General features: G+C 53.6%; 1 protein-coding gene across 6 annotated transcripts in view; it reads right to left on the bottom strand.

Annotated features, from left to right (window-relative positions):
• Positions 1 to 24,443, bottom strand: part of MPP2 (MAGUK p55 scaffold protein 2) — a 38,328-nt gene that overhangs the window by 8,361 nt on the left and 5,524 nt on the right. The window contains exons 1-3 of one of the 6 annotated variants that reach the window (XM_070560367.1): positions 21,152 to 21,240; positions 15,814 to 15,877; positions 10,867 to 10,985 (exon numbers count right to left, since the gene is read on the bottom strand). In XM_070560367.1, coding sequence (XP_070416468.1) covers positions 10,867 to 10,985; positions 15,814 to 15,844 — 150 coding nt within the window. In that variant the 5' untranslated portion in view covers positions 15,845 to 15,877; positions 21,152 to 21,240. Of the gene's footprint in view, positions 1 to 10,866; positions 11,247 to 11,372; positions 11,905 to 12,533; positions 12,872 to 15,813; positions 15,878 to 18,149; positions 18,814 to 21,151; positions 21,241 to 24,443 lie in introns of those variants that run through there. The other 5 variants (XM_070560366.1, XM_070560365.1, XM_070560369.1 and 2 more) reach the window with 5 other exon arrangements.

Raw genomic sequence — 24,443 nt, 5'->3', positions numbered from 1 at the left:
CCCACTAGTCCTTGGGCACCTTCCCTCTGCCACAGGCTCGTCTCACCTGCCCCACCCCAGGTCTGGAATCAGCAATTTCTCCAAGGAACTCTGACTCCTTTCGTCAGGGAATGGTGTTAGAAACCAAGACCCGGGCGCTCAGTGCTCACTGCCTCTGGGTTGTCATGTCTGCAGCAGACACTCACCAATACTGATAGTTCTGAATAGAAGCAAACTCTGCAGGATTTTCCCCCATTCCATATTTGTATCACCCTTCTCCTTCTCCGAGAACTTATTTCCCAGTAACATTAATATATTTACTTATTCTGTCCTTCAATATTCAAGAAAGTTTCAGAATTGCTAAACTATTTCTACTACCTATCACAAACCCACTACGTAAAAATCAAGATTCATCTGCACTTCTTTCTGTCTTCAGAATAGTGCTGTCTAAAAGAACTTAATGGAAATGCTCTTTTTCTGTGCTAATACAGTGGCCACTAGCCACTTGCAGCTATTGAAAAATGTGACTAGGGGAGCCGGCCCGGTGGCCAAGTGGTTAAGTTCGCGCGCTCCGCTGCAGGCGGCCCGGTGTTTTGTTGGTTCGAGTCCTGGGTGCGGACACGGCACTGCTCATCAAACCACGCTGAGGTGGTGTCCCACATGCCACAACTAGAAGGACCCACAACAAAGAATATACAACTATGTACCGGGAGGCTTTGGGGAGAAAAAGGAAAAAATAAAATCTTTAAAAAAAAATGTGACTAGGATGACAAGGAACTGGATTTTGAGTTTTATACCAGCATTTTTGTTTATTTAAGTATTTGAAGTATTTAATAGTCACATGTGGCTAACAGCTACCATATTAAAGAGTACAGCCTTAGCATCCATCCCACGTAGGGTACAGTCAGAATATTGTGAGAAAAGCTACCTGTATTAATTCCTTTTTCAGTATGATCATGCTAAAAATTTGCTATATAGATCGATTCACTTATCTGCACTTAATTTCATGGTTTGCTTTTTTCATTCTTTTAATTTAATCTTATTTTTTGAATACGTGCAACATTCACGTGGCTCAAATTTCAGATCTCTACAAAAAGGAAACTCAAAGAAGTTTCACCTCCATCCTCATCCACTCCCACACTCTAGCGGCAACCGTCTTCATCAGGTTCTAGTTTATCCTACCTGTTTCTTTTCACAAAAATAAGTAAATAATTCCCCTTCTTCCTTACATAAAAGGTAGAACACTATACACACTCTTTGATAGCTTGGGTTTTTGTTTGTTTAATGGATTTGGTTTATTGTTTGGATTTTTACTTTATGATACGCCCTGAAATCACTCTATGCTCTACACAAAGAGCTTCCTTTATCATCATTTTTTAATTACTGCATTTGACTCATTGCGTGACTGGAGTACCACAGTTTATTCAACCAGTCTCCACAGGTATTTAAATTGTTTCCAGTATTTTACTATTGCAAATAAAGCTGCAGTGCATAACCCTGGCATAGCTGTTCTGCAGCTGTGGACAACATCTTCCATGGCAGTTCCTAGAAGTCCTGCTGGGTCAAGCAGTAAATACAGATGTGGTTTTGTTAGATATTGACAGGCTCCCCTCCATGGGGCTTGGGCCGCTTGCCCTCCCACACCACTGAGGAGAGACTTTCCTGAGGCCTTGCCACCGGAGAGTGCAATCAAGCCTCTGAATGTCTGCCAATCCCAAGGATGAGAAACCATCTCTCCCTGGGGCTGCATTTGCATTTTGCTTATTGAGTGAAGCTGAGCATCTCCTTGTATGTTTAAGGGCCATCTGTGTATCTTTTTCTGCAAACTATCTGTTCACGTCTTCTGCCAGTTTTTCTACCAGGTGTTAGTTTTTTTCTTTTTCGCAGTTTTTAAACATTCTCTATGTTAAGAAGAGAAGCACTTTGTGAGATTTCTTGCAAATATTTTCCCCCAGTTTGTCATTTGTCTTTTGATTCTGCTTATGGTTTTTTTTGTCAATGCAAAAAAATATTTAATGTAGTTAAATTTATTAATATTTTATGCATCTGAATTTTGAAGCCCCCTTTTTTTTTTTAAAGAAAGGCTTTCCTCACACACAGATCCTTGTTTTCTTCTAGTACGTGTATGGTTATTTTTTCACATTGAGATCTCTGATCTGTGCAGAGTTCATTCTTATGTTTGGTGTGAGGTATGGATATACTTTGATATCTTTCCAAATGACTATCTAGATGTCCCAATACCATTTATTAAAAATTCAGGGGCCGGCCCCATGGCCAAATGGTTAAACTACTGCACATTCCACTTCAGTGGCCCAGGTTCGCAGGTTCAGATCCCAGGAGCAGACACGCTCCATTCATCAGCCATGCTGGGAGGCATCCCACATACAAAGTGGAGGTAGACTGGCACAGATGTTAGCTCCTGGCTAATCTCTCTCAAGCAAAAAAAGAGGAAGATTAGCAATGGATTTTAGCTCAGAGCGAATCTTCCTCACCGAAAAAAAAAAAAAGAAGAAGAAAATCCATAAGAAAACTATTGTTTAATTTTCTACATATGATAATAGTATTGTGATTATTTTTTTTAAATTATCTTTCAGATACACATACTAAGATACAGATAAAATTATGTCTGAGATTTGCTTAAAAATAATTCAGGAGAGGGGGCTGGCCCTGTGGCCGAGTGGTTAAGTTTGCACACTCTGCTTCGACAGCCCAGAGTTTCGCCGGTTCAAATCCTGGGCACAGATATGGCACCGCTCCTCAAGCCATGCTGAGGCAGCATCCCACACGCCACAACTAGAAGGACCCACAACTAAAAATACACAACTATGTACTGGGGGGCTTTGGGAGAAAAAGGAAAAATAAAATCTTAAAAATAATAATAATAATAATTCAGGAGAGAGGGAAGTGGGTGGAGGTATGGATGAAACAAGATTGTTCAAGAGTTGTTAAATGTTGCAGTGGGGTGATGAATGATGAGGGATCAGGAGATATTTTCAAAAATTGTCACAACAGAAAGTTTTCCAAGCCCATGAGATGGGGAGATTTTAATGACACCTCATAGGGATAATCCGAGGAATCAGTGAGATGGACACAGTGGCTGGCACAGAGCAGGTGCTCAATAAAGGCTAGCTCCTTTCTGCACATTGGCCCCAGAGTCACCTAAACCACCCTCTCCTAGGTGGGCAGCATTTCAGACTGACTCCCACAGCCTGGCTGGGCAGAACGTTCCTGCTGGGGAAACGGACAATCGAAGGGGCAAAGGGGTAGCACTCGGAGACCTGTTATGCCCTGATGTCCCTCAGAAGCTGGAGGGCAGAGACATGCCCTGCAAGGGTCCACCGATCCCTACGTGATCCCCAGTCATTTAGCTCAGCACAGCCCAAGGAACTTCCCCAGCTCTGTGTTACCACATGTCTGGGTCAACGCTGGAGTCCAGGGCCCCAGGAACCGTGTCTGAAGAACGAACAAAGGCACTCAGGCCTGCACTGATCTCACCACGGCGACCCCGGCTGGCCTCTTTCAGGGTAACAGGAGCTGGCTCTGGCCCAGGTGTCCTGACATGAGGGCAGAGGTCACTCATTTTAGCTTCAGCATCTTCTGCTCCATTGATGGATGGAGAACTAGTTTCTCTAGGAGGCCTCGCATGACCAAGCGGGAAGCCAGCCCATCTCCCAAGCCACCTCCCTCCCATCTTTGACTTGATGACCCTTCCCCAGGCTGATCCATTGCTCCTCCTGAGGCCGCTCCGGTGTCTCACTCACAGACATAAAAGCTCAGGTCTCGAAGTTCTACCTTCGGGGCCCAGAGGAAACTTTGAACATTTAATCATTCAAATACAAAACACACGACCCAGGCCAATCTGAACAGCTGACAGCCCAGGGCTGAGAACACCCAGCGTGTATCACAATCTGCACTCCACTTTTCCGGGCTTTGGACACTCAGAGTGGGATTAAGCACAATCCTTGGGTCATGATATATTCTCATCGCTGGTGCATGCACGGCTTCCTTTCAGTTAGTCAGTATTAAACTAGATATTTTTAATACTATAATGAGGATCTAAGAAGCCACCACTGAAATCATAAACGAGGATCTTAGCGATCTCCTACATCTAACCACTTGCCCCACCCACCCATCCACCCACAGAAACCACCATCTTGATTCGTCACGTTCATCGTGTGGTAACCTCCCATTTTACATAGTTTTATTGTACCTATATGTATTCTACATATTCCTAAAATGAATATTGTTTTTATTTATTTTTGCCTTTAAAAAATGGGAATTCTAACAGGCCGGCCTGGTGGCGTAGTGGTTGAGTTCGCCCCTCTGCTTCGTGGCCTGGAGTTTGTGGGTGCAGATCCTGGGTGTGGACCTGCACACTGCTCATCAAGCCATACTGTGGCAGAGTCCCACATACAAAATAGAGGAAGACTGGCACAGATGTGAGCTCAGGCCAATCTTCCACAAGCGAAAAAAAAAAAAAAGGGAATTATGCCATATATAATCCCTGGGAGCCAGATTTTTTCCCACTTAATAACAGTAAGTGAAAAATTATTTCACTTACTATTGTTTACTATTATTGTGCTAAGATTTATTCCTATGTTTCATATTAGGTGAAAAAGTATTTTGTTTATTAATAATTACTACTAATAATAATTACTAATATTAATTACTAATAATTATTAATAAGCAAAATACTTTGCTTATTATTAATAAGCAAATAATTATTAATAATTATTAAGGAACAACTTTTTCATTTAATCATATGAAATAAGCATAAATCTTAGGATAATAATAGTAAACAACAGTAAGTGAAATAATTTTTCACTTAATATTATCTTGCTACGATTCATTCTTCCTTCCCACGTCACGTTAGTTCCTCCCTTTTAATCGCTGTATTATATTCCGTTGTGTGAACAGGCCACATTTTATTTATCTCCTCTCTAGTTGGAAGGCATGTGGGTCATTTCAGGCTTTACCATTACGAATGATGCTGCTGTGAACATTCTAGTCTGTGTCTCCTGGTGCACATGTGAGAGTTTCTCCCAGGAGCAGAACGGCTGGGCCGTGGGGTATGTGCATGTTCGATGGCCAAACAGCACACTTGCAGAACATCGTCCCCTTTACACGTCACAATGCCCCTGTGAGATTAGCAGCATTAAGTCCAATAAAGCGTCCGAGGACCGAAAGGATAGAATGAATTCATTAAGAGCACGCAGTTCACTGGCATACCCCAGGGACTCCAGTCAAAGTCTCCTGACTCTCTGAGTTCCCCACAGCTGTGGTGTCACTCTCTGGGCACCTATTTTTGGAAAGCCATGTTGTTGGTACAGCACACACTGCAGTAAGACAGGCACAAGGCCCAGGTCCCAAAACCAGGAGAGTGGTTTTGAATTTCTGCGGTAACCCTTTGTTTAATTGTCCTCTGAAAATCATCCTCAGCACAGCAGAGGCTCAGATTCATCACAGAGCAGAAGCTTGGGCCAGGGATCCAGCGAGCTAACAGTGGAGCCGGTACTCGAACCCAGATCTGCCAGCTCCTGAGCCAGAGCCAGCAGTAGACTGCAAAAGCAGAAAGGCCACACAGCCATTTCTCTGGAAAGCTTTTCCCTCCGCCCTCCCACTCCAACCTCTCTGATCTCGGCAGAAGACAGGGAGTTTTCGTTTGAAGCCCCGCTCATAATTAAATAGTTCATACCGAGAGAAGCCTGAGACGGGTGTGCAGGAGGTAAGGTTGCTCTTCAATCCGGATCTGACCGTGTGACTTGCTTTGGCCAACGGGACATTAGCAAACGTGATGCAAGCAGAACCTTGCAAACTGCTTGGCATTTGGGGCTTGTCCCCCCTTGCTGCTGAGACGGCCATGTGAAGAAACCTGGGCCACCCTCCCAGGAGGAGAGACCACCCATCCTAGACGTGGCAGCCTTTCCAGCTGAACCACCAGACATGTAAGGCCATCTTAGACCACCGGCCCCAACACAGCAAGCCCAGACCAGAAAAACCACCCACCAATCCACAAAATCATGAGAAGTAAAGCACAGCTGTTTTAAGCTATTATGCGGCGGGGTGCTTGGTTACACAGCAAGAGCTAACTGACCCATCTGGCTCCCCGCCACTGTAGCCTCTGCTTGTCACGTCCCCTGGTCAAGAGTCTCTATCTTAGTGACCTCCCTTGACCCTCATTCTTCTAGGGCCTTGTCTTACTTTGCTAGCTCTCTCACCCCAGCCTCACCATAGGACTAGAGTCCTCCCTATGAACTCCAGGCCGATGGCCAAAACTACATTATAACAACTCTTTATGGTTTAAAAAGCACTTCCATGTCCATGACCTCCCCTCTCCCACCATGACTCTGAGAGATGGGCATCATTATCTCAACTTCTCAGAAGAAAATAACTGAAGCTCAGAGAGGTTGTCAGACATACTAAAGTCACACAGCCAGTCAGTGAATCTTCTGACTCCAAACCCTAATCTCTTTCCTCTTCATCTCATGTGGATCAGTTCCCAGGCCTGCCAGCTGGCAGATGTCCCCACTGGCAACAGTTTGCCTGAATTTCTGAATGTCACCTGCCTGGGATTCCTCACCTTGGCCTTGCTTGTTGTTGAAACACCTGCTGCTGGATCCATGTCAGCCCTCCCAGATGCCACCCACCTGCCAGGGCTGCCACCTGCTGTCTGCAGCCAACGCCCTGGATTTGCGATCTGCCTACCAGATTTGACTTCCCTCTAGTGTTTAACTCTCTGGGTTAGTCCCCTCAGGCCCTGCCCCTCCCTGGTCCCAGATCTACCCAGGCTGGCCCCTCCCACACCCTCTGTCACGTCCCCAGAGAAGAGAGTCAAGCCGCTCCATAAGGCAGAGGGAAGGAGGTTAACAGCCACCACACGCAGATCCAACTTGATTCCCTTCCTGAGGGTTTCTGGGTCACTTCGCCAGGAGAACCAAGTGTTTGCAGCTGGATCTTTGATCAAAGTACTTTGTCTATTCGGTTAGAAATTTACCTATGTAGACGTAATCATTAAAATTGCTGAGAAGGAGTAAGAAGTGGGTCCCGCTGTCCAAAGCAAGTCTCGTGGTCAAGCCCAGATTGAAGAGTGGAGAAAGAAACTCTACCATTGAAGAGGGGTGGCAAAGCCCCCCTGCAGTGTCACACACACACACACACACACACACACACACACACACGGAGGAGCTCAGACCGGCCTTTATGGAGATTCACTTCCTGCTCGTTTCACAACTAGATGGAGAGAAGAAATCACTGGGGTTCCTCAGCCCAGGAGCCTCTTACTGGGGGTCTCAGAGTTGGAGAAATGTCCACACCACCTTCTATTGTGCTTTGTGCATCTGGAACCACACTAGGAATTTCTTGGGAGGAAATTCTGACCAGCTATCCCCAAGAACATTTCTGGAGAAGGGAGTTTACTCTCCATCTGATACAGCACATGGTAAGTTCTCAACTAGGCTGAACTGTGAGGCCCCAGGTCTGGGACAATGCAGAGCTCAGCGAGAAAATGAGACTTGGGCTCCATCGGGAGAAGAACAAACTCTCTGACAGCTCATCGCCATGGCCCCAGCACTGTGCCTGGTACTTGGTGAGCATGCAACAGATGTTTGTTGAAGAGCTGATGGGTAACTGAATGACGGAGTGAATGACATAGCCAGCCAGCCAGCAGTCCCATCACGGGAGAGCTGTCAAATGGATCAGACAAAGCCAGCAGAGAGGAAGGCTACTGAAGGGGATCATGCTTTGGAGGGGGCTGGCTAGAGGACCTTCTCACCCTGAGAGTCTGCCATCCCGAGAGCCCCTCCACATTTCACTGGCCGTCTCATTACTGAAGCAATGGCTAACGTGACCCAGAGACGACGTGGCCTAATACACCCAACTCTGAAATCAGCTTCGGAAGGTCACAGATGTTGAGGTTCAAAACACACGTATCCAGCAATTCCACTGCCAAGTGTCCACCCTCAAGAAGCTCTCACACGTGCAGCAGACGGCCATGAGGACGTTCCCTGCAGCGCTGTCCCCAGCAGAGGTAAGTCAGCACCCAGGTACCTGTCTCTCAGCAGGGGAACTCATCAATGAAGACGCTGGGCTCTGTCATACACTGGGATTCCTCACACCAGTTACCATGAACCCATCTCTCTCTCTGTCTACATCCACACTCATGTCCGTACCCACACTCCGCATATGAGCCAGAAATCTCAAAAACCTAAGCAGCTCGCTCTAGCATCCCATTATGCAAAGCTGAAAAACACATATGCGGGGCACACTGTTTACATAAAGTACATACATAGGCAAGACATGAAAACATCAGGGGTAGGACATCATCAACCTCCAGCCAGCGGTTATCTGTGGGGAGGGAAAGCAGTGGAAACGAGGAAACGCAGGGAGGCACTGACTGTGTCATACTTTTTATTTCTTAAAAAGGAAGAGCCAGAACTCAAGCGAATATGGCCAGCCAGCACACCATCATGGAGATGGGCACTCCGAGGTCTGGTATGTAATTTCCTACTCTCTAGTATTCATTCATTCGCACATATCCAGTGAGCAGCCACTATGTGCCAGGCACTGTTTTAGGCTCTGGGGACACAGTAGGGATCCCAACAGACATCCTTGCCCTCATGGAGCTCCCATTCTCTGTGTCTGAGACATGCATAATTCCTTGTTTCTATTTTTAATACATGAATACAATCCTTGACCACCCAGTGAAGAGCAACCTGCCTTTCTCCAACCTCCTCCAATCTGCTCAGCTTTCTCTTCCCTAGAACCTCCCACTATGGACCCTCTCAGCCCTCTCATCTTCTGTCCTTAACAACCTCCCCACCTCTTTAGCCACTCCACAGATGACAACGTGACGAGGCTGTGTCCCCTGCAGCAGCTCTCTCCCTCCACTGGGGCCTGGTCCCCCTCCACACCCCATGCCAGAGCCAGTCATAGCTGAGTCCCCATCCTCACCCTGTAGCTGCCTGTACCACCCTCTCCCTCCCCACTGTCACTGTCATTACCGACTTCCTAGTCACCCCCACCACCATGCAGACCTGGGACTGCCTCAGTCTTCTCCCCACCTCAACAGCTGCTGTAGCCCCAGATTCCAACGCCATCCCACATCCGAGCCTTCCATCCCTGGACCTCTGCCCATCCTTTGCAGCCACACCCTAGATTGTCATGTCATCCCCCCAGAACTGTCCTTCTTGGAAATCTTTCACCTCTCACCTCCCTCTCTCTGACCTCGGCCTTCTTCTCTTCCAGCTACACTCTCTCTCCAAACACAGCAACCTCAGAGAGCCCCCAGGCCTGCGCCTCCATTCTCTCCCTGCCTCTGTCTCTTCCTGGTTCCTCTCCCCTCCCTGGCCTGCCTGGGCTTTAGAGGTGATGCTCTCAGCCCCTCTCCCCTGTCCCCTTCACACCATCCCCTGCACTCAGCCTCCCAGAGCCCCCATCCAGCACAAGTCCTGGACCAAAGCCACCCCTTTTATCTCCGCATCTCTGGACTGAGTCACCCCCACCCTGGGCAATCGGGTACCTGCCACAGACAGCCTGGGGCCCTGTCAATTCTGCTCCCTGGCTTTGGCGGAGTCCCTCTCTCCTCCTCTTCAGCAATTAGTCAAACCTTCCCTTCCAAATCCCCCCCAAGCTCTGATCCCTAACTCCCAGCAGATGGCTGTCCCCCTCCCCTCAGAAATCTGAGCAAGTAGGCATAATTCCCTGCCACTCCCAGCCTTGCCTCCAACACAGCTATTCACACCATTCTCACCTCCTCCCTCTTCCTTGAGGGGTCCGCCTCTCTCCTCACCATGCTTGCTTCTTCTCTCAGTTGAAGGCGGCCCCAGCCTCACACTCCCCCCACCCCCACCTCGTGCAGAATCCCAGGGGCCTTCCACACCCACCCCTCACCTCTCACACCCAAACACCAAGTGCTGCCAATTCACTCCCAAAATATTTCTTCCAGCCTCCCCTCCCTCAAGCCCTGTGACACAGGTCTAGCTCAGCGCCACCCCCAACTCTGGTCTCTCCAACTCCAGCCATGACCCTCCCTCTGTCCTCCATGTGCTGCCAGAGGGATGTGCCTAAAACGTCCACTGCCATCATCACGTCCCTGCTTAAAGCTCACGAAAGGCTCCACGTCACTCACAGGACATCACGGGACGATGCCCAAGCCCCAGGCACAGCCCCCAGCACCCTCCACACCCGCCAACATCTGCGCAGCTCACACTCCCTGTCTCACCCCTGCAGCTCCAGCCTCACACCGACACTCACAGCCCCTGTATACTTCTGGCTCTTTCTCACCTGTTTCTGCTCAAGCTCTTCCTGTGGCCTGGAATGCCCTCCCTCCTCTCCTCACTCTTTAAGACTCCGCTCAAGTGGCCCTTCCGCCAGGAAGCCTTCCCTGCCCACTCCGGGCTAGGTGGGGCATCTGTCCTTTATGTTCCTAAAATGCCTAGTGTATCTGCCGCTATCACTGCCATGACCAAGTGGTTTTATAACTTCCTCTTTCAGCGAGTCTTTGCTCCATCCAATACGTGGCAGGTGACCTTGAAAAGATGTCTGCACAGAACGCCCAACGGCAGAGGGACAGGCAGGATGAACTCTTGAGAGTCCGACACATAGGCACGCTGGCCCCCACCACTCACACCCTCCACAAGCTGGCAGCCACCAACCGTGCATCCACACAGGCGTGTCCACACACTCACTAGCCAGGTGTGGGGGCAGACCTCCTACCTCTAGTCGCTCAGATTCTTCACCTGGGCATGGATGTTCACCTGGGCATACCCCCCTCCACAGGTCTCCTGTGCCACATGCTCCATTCCCAGGGCCCCCTGTGGCTAACACCCCATCCCCACTGAGCCTCCCCAGACCCAGTGCCCTTGTGCCCACCTCCCTGGAGCACTATACCTTGGCCAGGGACCTGACTATGGGACTTTCCATAATGCCTCGAAGGAAGATCAGGTCCAGTTCCGCAGCCCCCGTGGCATTGGGGAGGGATCCCAGGTTGTCCAGGACTTGCTGCATGGCTGGGGGGAAGGTGCAGGTGGTGAGACACACAGGTTCCAGCAAGGCACAGGAGACCAAAACACACCACACGACCCCACCGCGCCCACCCCACATCCCACAGAAGACAGCCCCTGCCCAACAGCACTTCCCTCCCTGTCAGCAGGGGAACGCCTGGGGCAGGGGCCCTGGGGGGCTAGGGAGAGTCTCCTTGGCCTGTTCTCTAGACTCCAGGTTATGCCAGCCTGGGCAGGCGGGAGGCTCCAGGTAGCAGGAAGTGGACTCTGAGGTGGAGGAGAGGAGACAGGGAAGCAGGTGTCAGGTTCCAGGTTCTGCCCTGAACCAGAAAACCACAGGTGCCTCACTCAATCTCTAGACGGGCTGAAGCCCCAGGACTGAGCCACCCGCACCTGGCGGGCTCAGGAAGGAGAGAGACAGCATTTGGAGCATGTCCCTGAGTGCAGGCCTAGAGTCCAGCAGGCAGTCATGCAGGAAGCCAGGGTTGTGCAGCATCCAGCACCAGCTGCACCAGTCATTCAGTGTAATTTTGCACAAGTCACTGTCGCTCACTGGCCTCAGTCTTTCCTTCCTGTAAAATGGGTAGATTTGACCAGATGGTGTCTACAGGCCCTTCAGCTCTGACAGACAATGATCTGTAATCACTGAGAATTTAATATAGATCATGGGAAGCCAAAGCTGAGGCCTGGAACATTAGCAGGAGTCGGGGAAATAGGGTCCCTGGGGCTTGGGATGGCTGTGGGCACCCAAGTGCAGTGGTCGGACCAAGTCATCTCAGGGATCAGCAAACCCTTAGCCTGGGACGGGACATAACCAAGGACATGAGAACACCTGGTGCTGGGCCACAGCACTGGCTGCTGAGATCTGAAGTGGGGGTTGTCTTCACCCACTGGCAGAGGTGGGAGCTTCCGGCTATGGCAGGTTCTGGGAGAAGGAAGGAAGAAGCAGAGTGTGCCCAGCTGGGGGCAGAGATGGGCAGGGGGTATCATTACTCTGCCACTCTGCCACCCACGCCTACATCTGCAGAACAGCACCCAAGCCATGGAGGAGGAGGGGCGGATATGGTTCCTGGCACCTCTCACTGCTCTTGTCACTGCCCCCTCCTCCCCATCCCCCTTCCTTCCTGGAGGAGGGGGCAGTGACACTGGAGCAGGCAGACAAGGTTCAGGGACTCCTGGACTCTCACCCTCTTCCCCCTCCTCCTCCCTACTTTCTCCAGAAACAACATCCAAGCTGCCCTCCAGGCTTCTCCTGCCCAGGCCTGGGCTTGGCATTGCTCAGAGACCTGCAAGGCCCTTAGTGGGCTCAGAAAAAGGCCAGGGCAGGACCCTTCCCACTCTGCCAGAGTATCCTGGGATCCACCCTCCCCTGTCATCCTCCCCAGCCGCCAGCCATGGGGGAAAGCCGGTGCCCTCTGCCCGGGCCAGCACTCCTGGTGGGCCATGCCCTTACACCCTTAGGTTCCCGGGAGCCCACTCCTAGGGCACCTCTCCAGACGTCCCCAACCCCCGGTCCAGCTTTCCCCCCAAACTCCCCTTCCTGCCTTCCCCTACCTTCCCTCCGGAGCTCGGCTTCCTCAGAGGAGCCCAGGGATATGCCCTCCAAGGAGGCCCCGCTGCCTGGGCTGCCCGCCATGGCCGCCTCCACCCGCCCAGGCTGCCGGAGTGGCCTCCACGCCACCGTGGGCGCCTTCCCAGCCAGAGGGGGCTGCGCTGGAGGAGGCGGGACTCAGGGAGCGCCCTCTGCAGGATCAGCCAATAGCAAGGCTCAGCCGCTCTAACCGCCTTGCTGATTGGCCAAAACCCCGACTGGAGCAGACAGGTGGGGAGGGGGCAATGGGAAAGAGAGAATCCCTCTCCTAGGACTGCCCGATCTCGGAAGCTCGAAACCCAAGGGGGTGGGGACTTGGCACCATCTAGTTCCCGCCCCCTTTTCCTGGAAGTCCCTCCTCAAATACACCCTGTGCCACCTCCTCCTCCTGCCCTCAGACCTCTACTCTATGTCCCCTCTCCAGGCCCCTTTCCAATGACCCCCTCAGGATCAAAGGAAGGCCCCAAGAACGACTCTCAGTTCTCCGCCAGGACCAGTGGCACCACTCTGGCACAGGGCAAATGCCTCAAGCCCCAGTTGTCTCCCCTTGGCTGCCAGCCATGGGGCAGGGTGGGTGAGGGGACAGGGAGGAAAAGGAAGGCGGGTAGCACCACTGTGGGCAGGGAAGGGTACCTCAAGCCCTTCTGACCCTACATCTCAGCAGCGGCTTCTCCCCTCCCCCATCTCCCATTAGCTCTTGCCCTTAGGTAAGGGGGTGATGCCCAGTGGGCAAGTCAGGCATCTTGGAATTGGAGGAGTGAAAAGGTGACAGCACATTCCCACAACAGGGACAAGGGTGGGCAGGAAGGGGGGACTTGACAGTTAACCCCAGCCCAGAACCTTTATTCCTCTGAGACCCTGTACCCATGAGGCCAGCAGCCAGTCATTCCCTGAGGAGTGGCACCAGGTTGCACTGCACCCCTGGTTGCCATGGCAGCAGGCGGGCTTACACACCAGGACTTTAACCCAGGGATGAGAGAGAGATTTAAAGGAACAGCTCCACCTGAAAGCAGCCCACATCCCTGCCTTATTCAAAGAAAGGAAGGAGTTGGGTCAAGGGGGAAGAGAGGGCGAAGCTGCAGGTCTGGAGTCTCCAGGGGCAAGTTCTCTAAACTCTCAGCCCAGGCCATCACCCATACATCTCCACCCTGCTTCCAACCCTCAGGAAAAGGGCTTCTCCACCTTACTAGAAATAGACTTGGGGTCTCTCTGCAAGAGGAACACATTTCCCTCCCTCCACAATGACAACGACCATGTTGATCAGTGGGGAAGGGTGGGAGAGGACCTTGCTAGCTTCAGTCTCTGCAGAGCCCAAGGCAGGGATCTCCCGGGGCAGGGGGTGGTGAACCTGACCCCAGAGGCCAGGGCGCAGCTGTCTGTGGGAAGTGTAATGACCGTGAAATGAGAAGGAGCAGAACCCACCACTAGATTTTTGAGGCCTGGAGCCCATCCAGCCCAGAGCAAGCAGAGAGGGCTCCCTGAGGGGGAGGCTAAGAAACTTAGAGCCTTTTGGTCTCACATCATCTCTTTACAGGAGAGGAAATGCAGGCTCCAAGAGGTTAAGCAGCTTGCTCCTGACCTTCCTTTGGATATGGGAAGGCAGAAGCAGCCCATGGCACAACACCGGGGGACCAGGGGCCCCAGGAGTTCTCAGAGGAAGCAGGCCCCATACCCACACCCCTGGGCTCCATTCCCTGCCCTGTCCCCCACCCCATCCTACCACACCCCCATCAAGCGGCCGGCAGCAGGGAAGCCAAATTGTGGAGCGTTTTCACTCCTGTCAGGCACTATTAATGGGTTTACTGGGCAGCCCCAGATTGATAGACCTTTAATCACGGGCTCAGGGATGGGCTTAATTAACTCCTAAGCAGCTTACAGTGGGGCCCAGGCAGGCTAGAGCAGGGGGAGAGGCCCCGGGGGCGCAGCAGGCTGGACAGGAGGTGGAAGCACTGAGCCCTCCCAGGCTGCAAAAGCTGAGGGATACTGGCCCAGTCCCTCCACTGCATAGAGAAGAGGCCTTTCCTGGGGGGGGACAAGGGTGTCACAGTTTGGGCTCTGGCCTACTCACAGCAGCCTTCGCTTTCCTGGTTCAGTTTCTCAAAGGGGAGGGACAGGGGAGCCACCCACGCTAACCAGAATGGGAGAGACTGGGCAACATCTTGCCGAGGGAGCAGCAGGGCCCAGAGTGAGGGAGGAGCTGCAGGGCGGCAAGCATGCAGGTGGGGGAAGTTAGGATACATCAGGGCAAACCACAGCAGTTTCCAGTGGTTATCAGGCCGCTGAGTGAGCCTCCAGCACAGGGAACTTCACCTGGCGGGTCCCTGAATGCACTTAAGGGGGCCCACGAACCCCCGGAGTGGAATGCAGATTTCACACATAGAAGCATTTGTCTCCAATGAGGGCCTGTGGCTGTCACCAGATTCTCACCTGGATCAAAGGATCCAGGACCGATAAAAGTTAAGGACACTAATCTTGTCCCATCACCTCATCTTACAGATGGGGAAACCTGGGTCCTAAAAGGGAAGTGACTGACTCAAGGTCACAGGTGAATCAGCCAAGGTACCCCAGCAGCACAGCACAGCAACTGAATATTCTTAACAGTACTGCGCTATCCCACCACAGCCTGGGAGATTCACTCGGCCTCTTCATAGGAGAGGAGACGCAGGCTCCAAGAGGTTACGTAGCTTGCTCCTGAGGCTTCCGAGCTTGTCTGGGTGGCCCACTCCCCTGCCCCCAAACCTCCTACAGAACCAAGTTGAGGCTTCCTGACCTGGCATTCTCCACGCACAGCTTCCTGCACCACAGCACATACACGCCCCCATCTCTACCATTCGCTGGTCTACCCCACCCATCTGGTGGGCACTGCTCCACAAACTTCTGAGCCCCAGGCCTTGCTGCTGCAGTCCCTCCATCCCCAAGCCACCCCTCAAGGCCCAGCTCCTAGAGGCCCCTTCTCTAAGCAGCCTGGCCCCAGGCCATTGCCTTCCAGCAACAGTGTGGATCATCTCTGGGGCACGCATCCCCCTGCCCTCCACAGAGGTGAGTTGCGCTGTGTCTCCAGCCCCACCATAGGGCAGGTGCAGCAGAGTCATAGAAGCCAGCTGAAAGAATGGCTGAGTGGCTGGGTGGAGCAGCGGTGCAGGGCAGCTGGTTCTTGCAGGGAGCTGTGGGGCTGCCTGACGGCTGTTCCCCACCCTCAAGTCCCTGCCTGGCACCCTCTGAACATCCTCACCCCCTTCTTACCAGTCTCAGAGTTGGTGGCGGCCACAGGCATGGTGAGGTCAGCAAGGGCTCTGAAAAGTCTCTCCTGGAGGAGAGGAGAGAGGAGGATGAGAAGGCACAAGGGCAAAGCAATGGGGAAGGGGTTCCCCCTCAGGATCAGCTAACAAGGTAGGGGACAGGGCATTGCCCAGAAACTGGATGATCCCACAGTCCTGGGAGGCAGGAAACGCAGATATTACATGTCCATTTCTCCAAGGAGGAGGAGACAGAGGATCAGAGAGGTTAATTCATTTTCCCAAGGTCACAAAGCTAATACAGAAAGGGACAATGAACACCCAGGCTTTGTGACTCTCAAAAATAATTAAGTGTTTCTGCCTGCCATCTGTTTGTTTCTTTTTTTTTTTTTTTTTGGAGAGAAAGTGGGTATAGGAGTCCAGAATTTGAGTCAAAAGCAGGAAAGATGGGTACTCCCAGACTGTAAGCTCCATGAGGTCAAGAGCTACACCTATTTTATTTGCCTCTGGATCCTAGGCCCAGCACAGTGTAGATGCTCCGCAAACACTTGTCCATCTGGCTGAGAGAAATGGTGTCGTACCTCCCCAAGGCCTCTCTGGCTTCCTCATTCTCCCCTCACCCCTTCTTAGCCCAGAGCTGGGACAAGGACAGCAGGGGACTGTGGGCAGAACCAGCCATGAGTTTACAGCCCCAGCTCCCATCCCATGGCCTTCCCAAGCTGAGGTTGGCTCCCTCATTCTCCAGGGGCGGGGGCAGGGGGGTAACCCACCACCCTTCCTCCCTTTGCCTTCCTGGGCTGTGCTGTTGGAGAAAACCCTAATTCCCAGTTGCCATAACAACAGGAGGCAGTGGCTCACAGCAGGGGTGGGGGTGTGGGGGGAAGCAGCTGGCAGTGCCCACTTTAGGACTGAATGCCTGCTGGGCCCTGGAGGTGGGGGAGCTGCAACTTCATCTCCTCCCAAAAAAAGATTCTCCCCAGAGGGACCGCTACCTGATTTTAATAAAACTCTCTCTGCTCCCACCCCCCTCCCAGACATGAGCTGGTCACCTGAGTCCAGGTAGCAGAAACTACAAAGGTGAGGGGACAGCTCCCCTTCCTCCAGGATCTGCCTCTGAGGACATGAAAGGAGAGAGCCTTCAAGGAGAGGAAGGGCACCCCCCCTCAGGCCAGCACCCCAGGCTGGGAGAAACGCTCAGGATCTACTGTGCCAGCCAGTGCCTCCGGTGCCAACGTCTGCTGTCCCTATTCCTAGACAGCTGCCAGGAAGGAACCCTTCCTTCCCCATCCCAGGTCCTGGCGAACTGGAGCCTGAAGCCTTCTCCTAGCTACCTCCGCTCTCCCTGACAGAGGTAGTGGCAGTCAGAGGGGACTCCTTACAGCCTCCTTCTCTAGAGGGTGAAGGGAGGGAAGAGGCAGGCGGGATCCTGTCCCCAGAAGTATCGCCCAGCCTGCCCAAGTTTTCTCCGTGGGGAGTCGGTTCCCACGGTATCAGCTAGCTCTGCCGCACCCCCACCCAAGCCTCTGAGAGGGCGGGGCCCGGCTCTGCCCACAGGAGAACAGCAGTGCCAGGCGAGCCAGCCTGGCTCCGTGCCAAGGTCAGGGGCCCAGGCATCTGGGAACCTGCACCTCGACTTCCAAAAGCCTGGGCCCAGGTGCCCTCTCACCCCTACCTCCAGGCTATCCACATCACCCAGGGTCGGTAGGTGATGCAGGCCAGCGTGAGAGGGGGAGGTTTCCTCCAACCTCACACCCACCCCTCCATCAATACACATACAAAGAGATGCAGAGGAGAAAGGTCTGACAAAGGCGCTTTGAAGACCGACAATTCATGGGGAGGGGTAGCTAGACTGAGGGCCGAAGGATGGGGGTCTAGAGGCCGGGCGGACCTGCACGCACCCACCATGAGATCGCCCCCGCCCCAGGAGCAGCCTAACCCGCTGGGCGCTAGGACCTGGGGGGAGGGGGGCGTGTAGCGAGCCATCAAAGAAGGCTCTTTGCGTGCGCGCCCGCGGGAGACCAGGGGGGATGAGGTCACTGAATGGCTGTCCCCCCCGCCCCCGTCCTCACTCTGTCCCCTTAGTTGACCTAACTTTCCGACCCTGGCTCCTCGCTCCTGGCACGGATCCCCTCCCAGGTCACCAGACCCTAACCCTGGCCCCCGACCCCGACCCGACCCCCCTACAGCCTGAGAGGCGGAAGAAGGAGCGCACCCCTTCCCGGGACCCCCTCCCAGGGAAGACTGAGGTGTTGGCCTCCCAACGGAACAAGGGGGCCACGGGGACCCACGAAACCCCTGTCTCGCGCCCCCACCCCCCGGAAGCGCAAACAGCGCGGTTCTTACGTAATGCCCGGCTCCAAAGTCCCCCGAATGCGCTCAGAGCCTGGAGAAGCCGGGCGGACACCCAGGCTCCGCACAGCTCACCAGCTCTGCGCCCTACGTCACTCTGGAGCCCTCACCGCGGGGGCGGGGGCCAGCGTCAATGGGCAGCGGGTTTGGTCTCTCTCTCGGAGCACCCGAGGAAGGGGAGGGGGGAGCGGGAGGTGGGAAGGGAGGGGACGGGCCTGAGAGAAGGGGCCGGGGGAGATTGGACCCAGAGAATAGGGCCCCAAGTGCCGTGCAAGGATGAAGAGGAGACAGGGGACCTGGGGTGGGTACCGGACCAGGGGGCGCCTACCTGCGCCCGGGGGAGCCCCTATCTCCCGGCGGCTCCAGCACAGCCCGGCGCTCCGCGTTTATTGCTTGTCAATCGCTACCAGGCTCTTAAAGCGGAGAGGCCTCCTCTGCGCGAGGGGGCGGAGACCGAGAGGGGAGAGAAGGGGAGGGGGATGTGGACGCCGTGGGACGACCCTGGGAAAGTCGTCTTTCCGAACAGCTAGTGGGTAGGCGGGGAGGTGGGGGTTTGGGAGACACCGCACAGCCCACGACCCCCTGCTCGCTTCCCACTCGGGGAAGCACGAACTGGGACCTGTACCAACTGGTGTCCCTTGGCGCCCAGAGATCCCTTAAAAGGGCAATGGTGAAAGATTACTCCGCCCCCTTCTCTCAGCTTAGACCCGCGTTCCAGTCCCAGGCATGCCTCACTTTCCCTGTTATCGTGCTTCCCAACTGGGAAGGGGAACCAGAGGAGTTTAGGGAGACCCCCAAGCAGCAGGAGACCCAGCCCCATAGGGCCTCCGGCTCAGGGGCACCTTTTAAGGACTCGAATGGTGGATACTTGGATCCCAGATTCTCCAGAATAATTTGCAAAAAAAGGGGAAGCGTCTTCGCGAAGGAGTTCGAGACCCTACAATAAGCCTGCACGGGCGAGCTGGTCTATCTATCTATGGAATACAGAAAGAAGTAACTCGCTATCCTTCCTCAGAGTTCGATCTCAAGAAGTAAATAAAGCGTTAAACCCAGTTGCCCGCCTTTGCCCAGCCTCTGGCTCCACCCCAGACCTGCTAGTAAAAGATACTGTGTGGCCTCAGAATACTGGAAATTCATCCCGGAGACCACCCTTCGCTCAGTGCGCTGCGCATTTGGGGCCTACCGCGGTACTATTCCGGTCTCGATGTCGTCGTCTTCGTGTCGCCCCCCCTCCTCCCCGCCGCCAGTTGTCCTCTGGAATATGCAGGGGTTATCCCTGTTCCTTGCTAGCTGGGCTCCTAAGATCAGAAGTGGCCTGCACCTGGAAAACTTGCTTGGCAATCTCAGAAATGGGTTTTATTTCGGAATCCATCCCTGAAGCAGGGAACTAGTCCCCGGGTCCCAAGAAATTCAGCTCGCCCCGGAACTCGGGAAGGAATATGTTGAGGTACGGAGAAAGCCACAGAACCAGGCCAAACTACTCAGAGCCCGGATGTTTCGAGGCCCTCCACCTTAACAGAGGGAGGAGAAGATAGCTAGTGACCCCAGATGGCGGGGACTGGAATTGCAGGCTTCGGTCTCGGACCAAAGAGGCTTCCTGGAGCACACTGCTTCCAACCCCCTCTGCCTTCAAGTCAGAAGATCCTCCTAATTCAACTCAGGAGGAAGTCCCCTTCCCATGATGAAGGACACCCTCCACTCTCACCTGTCCACCTCTGGGCAGGGAATCACTCAGTTATTTGCATTTGGTTGGGAAGTGGAAGGATTTTGAAATCCTCCACAATGTTAATTACTACTCAGTCAGGCAACTATTACCCCACAACAACCCGCAGCAAACCTTCAATTCCATTCAGGATCCCCAAGACAGGGTGGGATCCCAGATTCTGGCCCACTAGGGAGGTGGAGCCCAATTCATTATTCTTACAAGCTGCCTCCCCCAGTTAGTCAGTCAGCAATCATCTCTCTAATAAGGGCCTTGTAGAATGCCAGCCCATCACATCTGTTCAGGACCTTACGATTGATAAATTGTTTGGTTCTTTACAACAGCCCCGGGGAGGTGACAGAGTGGAGAGAAACAGTTCTCAATGCAGAGCAGGATGCTCCTGTTCTGTTCCAGACAAGGTGCCAGCTTCAGTCTCCCTCTGTCTTCCTCCCTGCCTCCGCCTCAGAGGTCACAAGGGTGCAGGCAGTGTCACTGCTTCCCCTGAATCAAGGTTTCCCTCTGGTGGATGTTCATCCTAGGGCTTTGAGAGTCAGGGCCGCGAGAGAAATGCAACTCAGAGCGGGCGTTCTGAATTTCCAGCGGATCAGACTCTGTCTTGAGTGATGTTGCACTTCCGGTAATGCCCAGCAGGGGCCGCCAACAGCTATCCCGAGTCTATCTTCCTCCCGGACATCCACCCCCTTCGGTTCCACGCCCCCACCCTGCGATTCGCCAGTCTTGTTCTGGAAACCTTTTCTATTGGCTATATATCTCAGTAGAAAAAAGTCTGGAACTCTTAGAGCGTGTATATATATATTTACATATGTTTACATTTATGTTTTAGTATATCTATGCTATTGAACTAAAATATGCATTTAAAAAGGGAAATTTAAAAATGAATATGTTTTTAAACTATAAACAGAAGTGCCAGCATTTTCTTACACCCCAAAGGATCATCTTGTGCACCTCTAGGTGCATGCTTACTTTGGAAACCACAATTCTAAAGAAAAAGCTGTATCCCCACCCTCCCCAGCCCAGGCTCAACAGGGCATCCAGACAGGTAGCTTTGCCTTCCCACCACCACCAATCCAAACCCCCATTGGAGGACCAGGTGTGCTGGCCCCTTGCTCCCCTCACAACCTTCAAGACCCTGAAACCCCCTCCACCACCACCACCACTAGCCTGCCCTGCACCCACATCAGATTGCCCGTTTAGAAGACAGAGACCCAAAACCTCTCCCAGAAGCAGCCTCCCTGCCCTTGTCCCCCCACCCCAGCCCTGGCCCACCACTCACGCTTCATCCTGCCTGTCTGCTTTACTCGGCCACAACCCCATGGAGTGGGAAGTTCTGGAACTAGACAATTCTGTATTGACATACTGACTCAGCCACGTGGTGTTTGTGTCCTAGGCTGGTTACATAACCTCTCTGAGCCTCAATTTCCTCATTGTACAATGGGGCTAACAGCCGCCACCTTGGGAGAGGACAGATGTAGAGCGGCCGCCACAGTGCCAGGCACACAGAAGCTGCTCCACAAATGTGCTTCCCTTCTGGGAGTAGGTCTAAGCAGGCTCTAGCTAGGTGCCAGCTTGGCAGTGGGTAGTTAGTCTCTCTCTGGCTGTCTGATGTGCCCTTAACTGACCTCAGGTCCTTCTGGGGAAGGTGGGGGTCCACCCAGGGCTTCTGGAGCCCCAGGTATCTGGTACGGATAGCATGCCCTCTTCCCGCTGCCCACACACCCATTAGTGGCATCTTGCCCAGCCCTATCTGAGCCACCCACTTCTCTTATCCTCCTCTCCCTCCAGTGCCCCCACTGAGGTGCCAAGGGCTTCGCTATGGGCACCATGTAAGGGAGCCAGGAACAGGTAGCCCATCGCCAGAGTGGGGAAGAGCTTGCAAAAGGCAGGGCAGACCCTGGGAGTGAAAGGGCATCCTACTAGCCATCTCAATGACCCACTGCCCATTGCTGAGACCTCCCCAAGCCGACTGTGCCTTGGAGCTCCCCTGTAGACTCTGGAGAGGGCAAGGGTGGGGGCCAAAGGTGAGGGAGTGGAGGGAGGCTCCGGACAGTGGGAGTAGATGCCCTGGGGACTATAGGAGGCACTTGAGTTGCTATTTGGAGACAGAAAGAAAGGAGAGAAGAGTGTCTCCACTTGAACTGGTGACCTGGAGGAGGGCTGCATGTACACATGTGCGTGCACATGCACACACACACATACACACACACACACACGCCCTGTGCTGCTTCCCTCCCCCTTTGCCCTGAGCCAAGGGAACACTTACAGAGTGGGTTGGGGCAGAGACAGAGGGGACAGCCAAGGACTGTGGAGAGCACTGGGACAACTTGTTGAGTGGCCTCAGGCAGGCCTGGGCTGGGCAGTATCCACCCACAGGTTCCGTGTAGACCTGAGGGGATAACCCATACAAAAGTGCTCTGTGAACCATGGTGGGGGGAGGGGAGGGCCTGGCCACCCATCCTGGGAATGCAGGGAGGTCCCAGTCCCAGAGCCATTCTCTGTCCCTCCCCTGCGCCACTGCCCAGCAACAGCTCTTTTCTCCAGCCCTGTTTGGTGCCAACTGCTCAGCTCCAAGCTCCCCCCAGGATCTTCTCCTGCCCTCTGCATTGGGGTTTAGCCACCCTGGGCCCGCCCTGTGCACCTGTCCTCTCTGAGGTGCCTGGGGGCAGAGTCGGTGCCCTCCTGCCCATCCCACAGGGGCTCTGAGCCCTCTGGCTTCTCCACCTCCAGCTGCCTGTCCCGAGGTGCTGGCGTGGGGAGTATGTGGGGCCCTGGGAGAGGGAGAAGTCTAGATCATCTGTGCCCATCACCACCGCCACTGTCCTTTTCCAGGCCAGATCCATTGCAGCGGCTGCCCTCCCACCCCCACCAATACAGAGAGTGGGGGGGTGGCCACCATCACCCAAAGCCGACTGGGAGTGCTCAGGTCCTGGCAGCAGGCCTCAGGGCCTATGATGGAGGTGCAGGGAGAGGAGGGTACAGTCAGTGCTGATGGCAGGAACTCCCTGGGCACTCCCCCTTCTGGTTGACCCCTACACCCTCCCAAAGGACCAGCCCTGGGGTAGGCAGAAAGAAGTGCTCAGGTGGCAGCGTCCCCTTAGGAGCTCTGGGCCTTCCTGAGCCAGGTGGGCAGAAACCTGTGAGGTGTGTACTAGCACACACAGACAGCAAGCATGGGTCTAAGTGTGCCCGAGGTGTGTGCAAGGACACATCTGTGGGTATGTGTTTACATGTGCATGACTGTGTTCATGATGCATTTGTGTGTCTGTGTGCACAGATGCACATATGAGGGTAGCAATATGCTGTGTCTGTGCATATGCACACGTCTGCACTCACAGCCTGCGTGGGGGTGTGGGGGTGGGTGTGTGATGTAGGGAATTGCTGCGTTCTGCCACTGTGGGATCCTGAGCACCCCTCCCCAGTAGCCCACTCCTGCTTCCCCCACTGCAGTTACCAAAAATGACCCATTCTTGGTAAGAGTTAAAACCTGGGGAGTTTGTCTAGTGCTGGAGGTCTCCCCTCCTGAGTCCACCACAGAATCCTTGGGCAGCCAGACCCAGGACCCTGGAGTGGTGAGCATTCAGCCTCGGGGGGCCAGGAGGGAGGATGCCATCGCTTCCCTGCGTGAACCAGCGTTGGGGTTGGGGATAGGAGGTGGGGGAGGGGGCTCCCAAGCACTGTGAGAGAGTCTCACTGGGCCCCTCACTGCCCTTCCCAGGACTGACCATCTCTTTTCCTGAACGCTCCTCCCTAGCCCACCACGCACCGTGTTTCCTCTCACTCCTATCTCCCTGTCTTATGCACTGGGATCTTAATTCTTTGGAGGAGGGCCTGACCAGAGTAACCCAGCATCCCCCCACCCAAGCCCTGAGTCCCTGCTGTCAGAAACTGGGTTGCCATAATCCAAGGGCCCAAGTGGATTTTCTGAAAAGACTATGACCTGGAGGCCTGAACTTCTCTTTGGACCTTCTCTTCTCCCCTGCACTGAGTGCCCTCAACCTCCAGAGGGACTGGAGACAGATCAGCCACGTGGTGGTCAACCGCGCCTATGTGAAGGGGCCCCAATAAATGAGGGAGTCTGGACACCCAGGCTCGGGTGAGCTTCCCCGGTTGGCAGCAGTCATGCATATTGTCACATATCATTGCTGGGCAGGTAATGCTGTCCACAACTCCGTGAGAGAGGACGACTGGAAGCTCCATGGTTGGAACTTTCCTGGCCTCTGCCATACATGTCTGTTCTTGTGGCTGTATCCTTCAGCTGCAATAAACAATAATCATGAGTAAAACAGCTTGCCTGTATTCTGTGAATCCTTCTAGCAAATCATCAACTCTAATGGTGGTCTTAGGGACACCTGAACTTGCAGTGGGTATCAGAAGTGAAGGTGGTCTTCTGAACTACCGTCTAACTTCATACACGTGCTCCAACATGGATGAACCTTGAAAACACATGCTAGGTGAAAGAAGCCAATTACAAAAGACTACACATTAGGGGCCCGCACGGTGGTGTAGTCGTCAAGTTCGCACGCTCCACTTCAGCGGCCCAGGGTTCGCAGGTTTGGATCCCAGGCATG

Source organism: Equus przewalskii, chromosome 10, assembly GCF_037783145.1.
Source record: "Equus przewalskii isolate Varuska chromosome 10, EquPr2, whole genome shotgun sequence".
Classification (NCBI taxonomy): Eukaryota; Metazoa; Chordata; class Mammalia; order Perissodactyla; family Equidae; genus Equus; species Equus przewalskii.
This window is presented reverse-complemented; position numbering and strand designations above follow the sequence as displayed.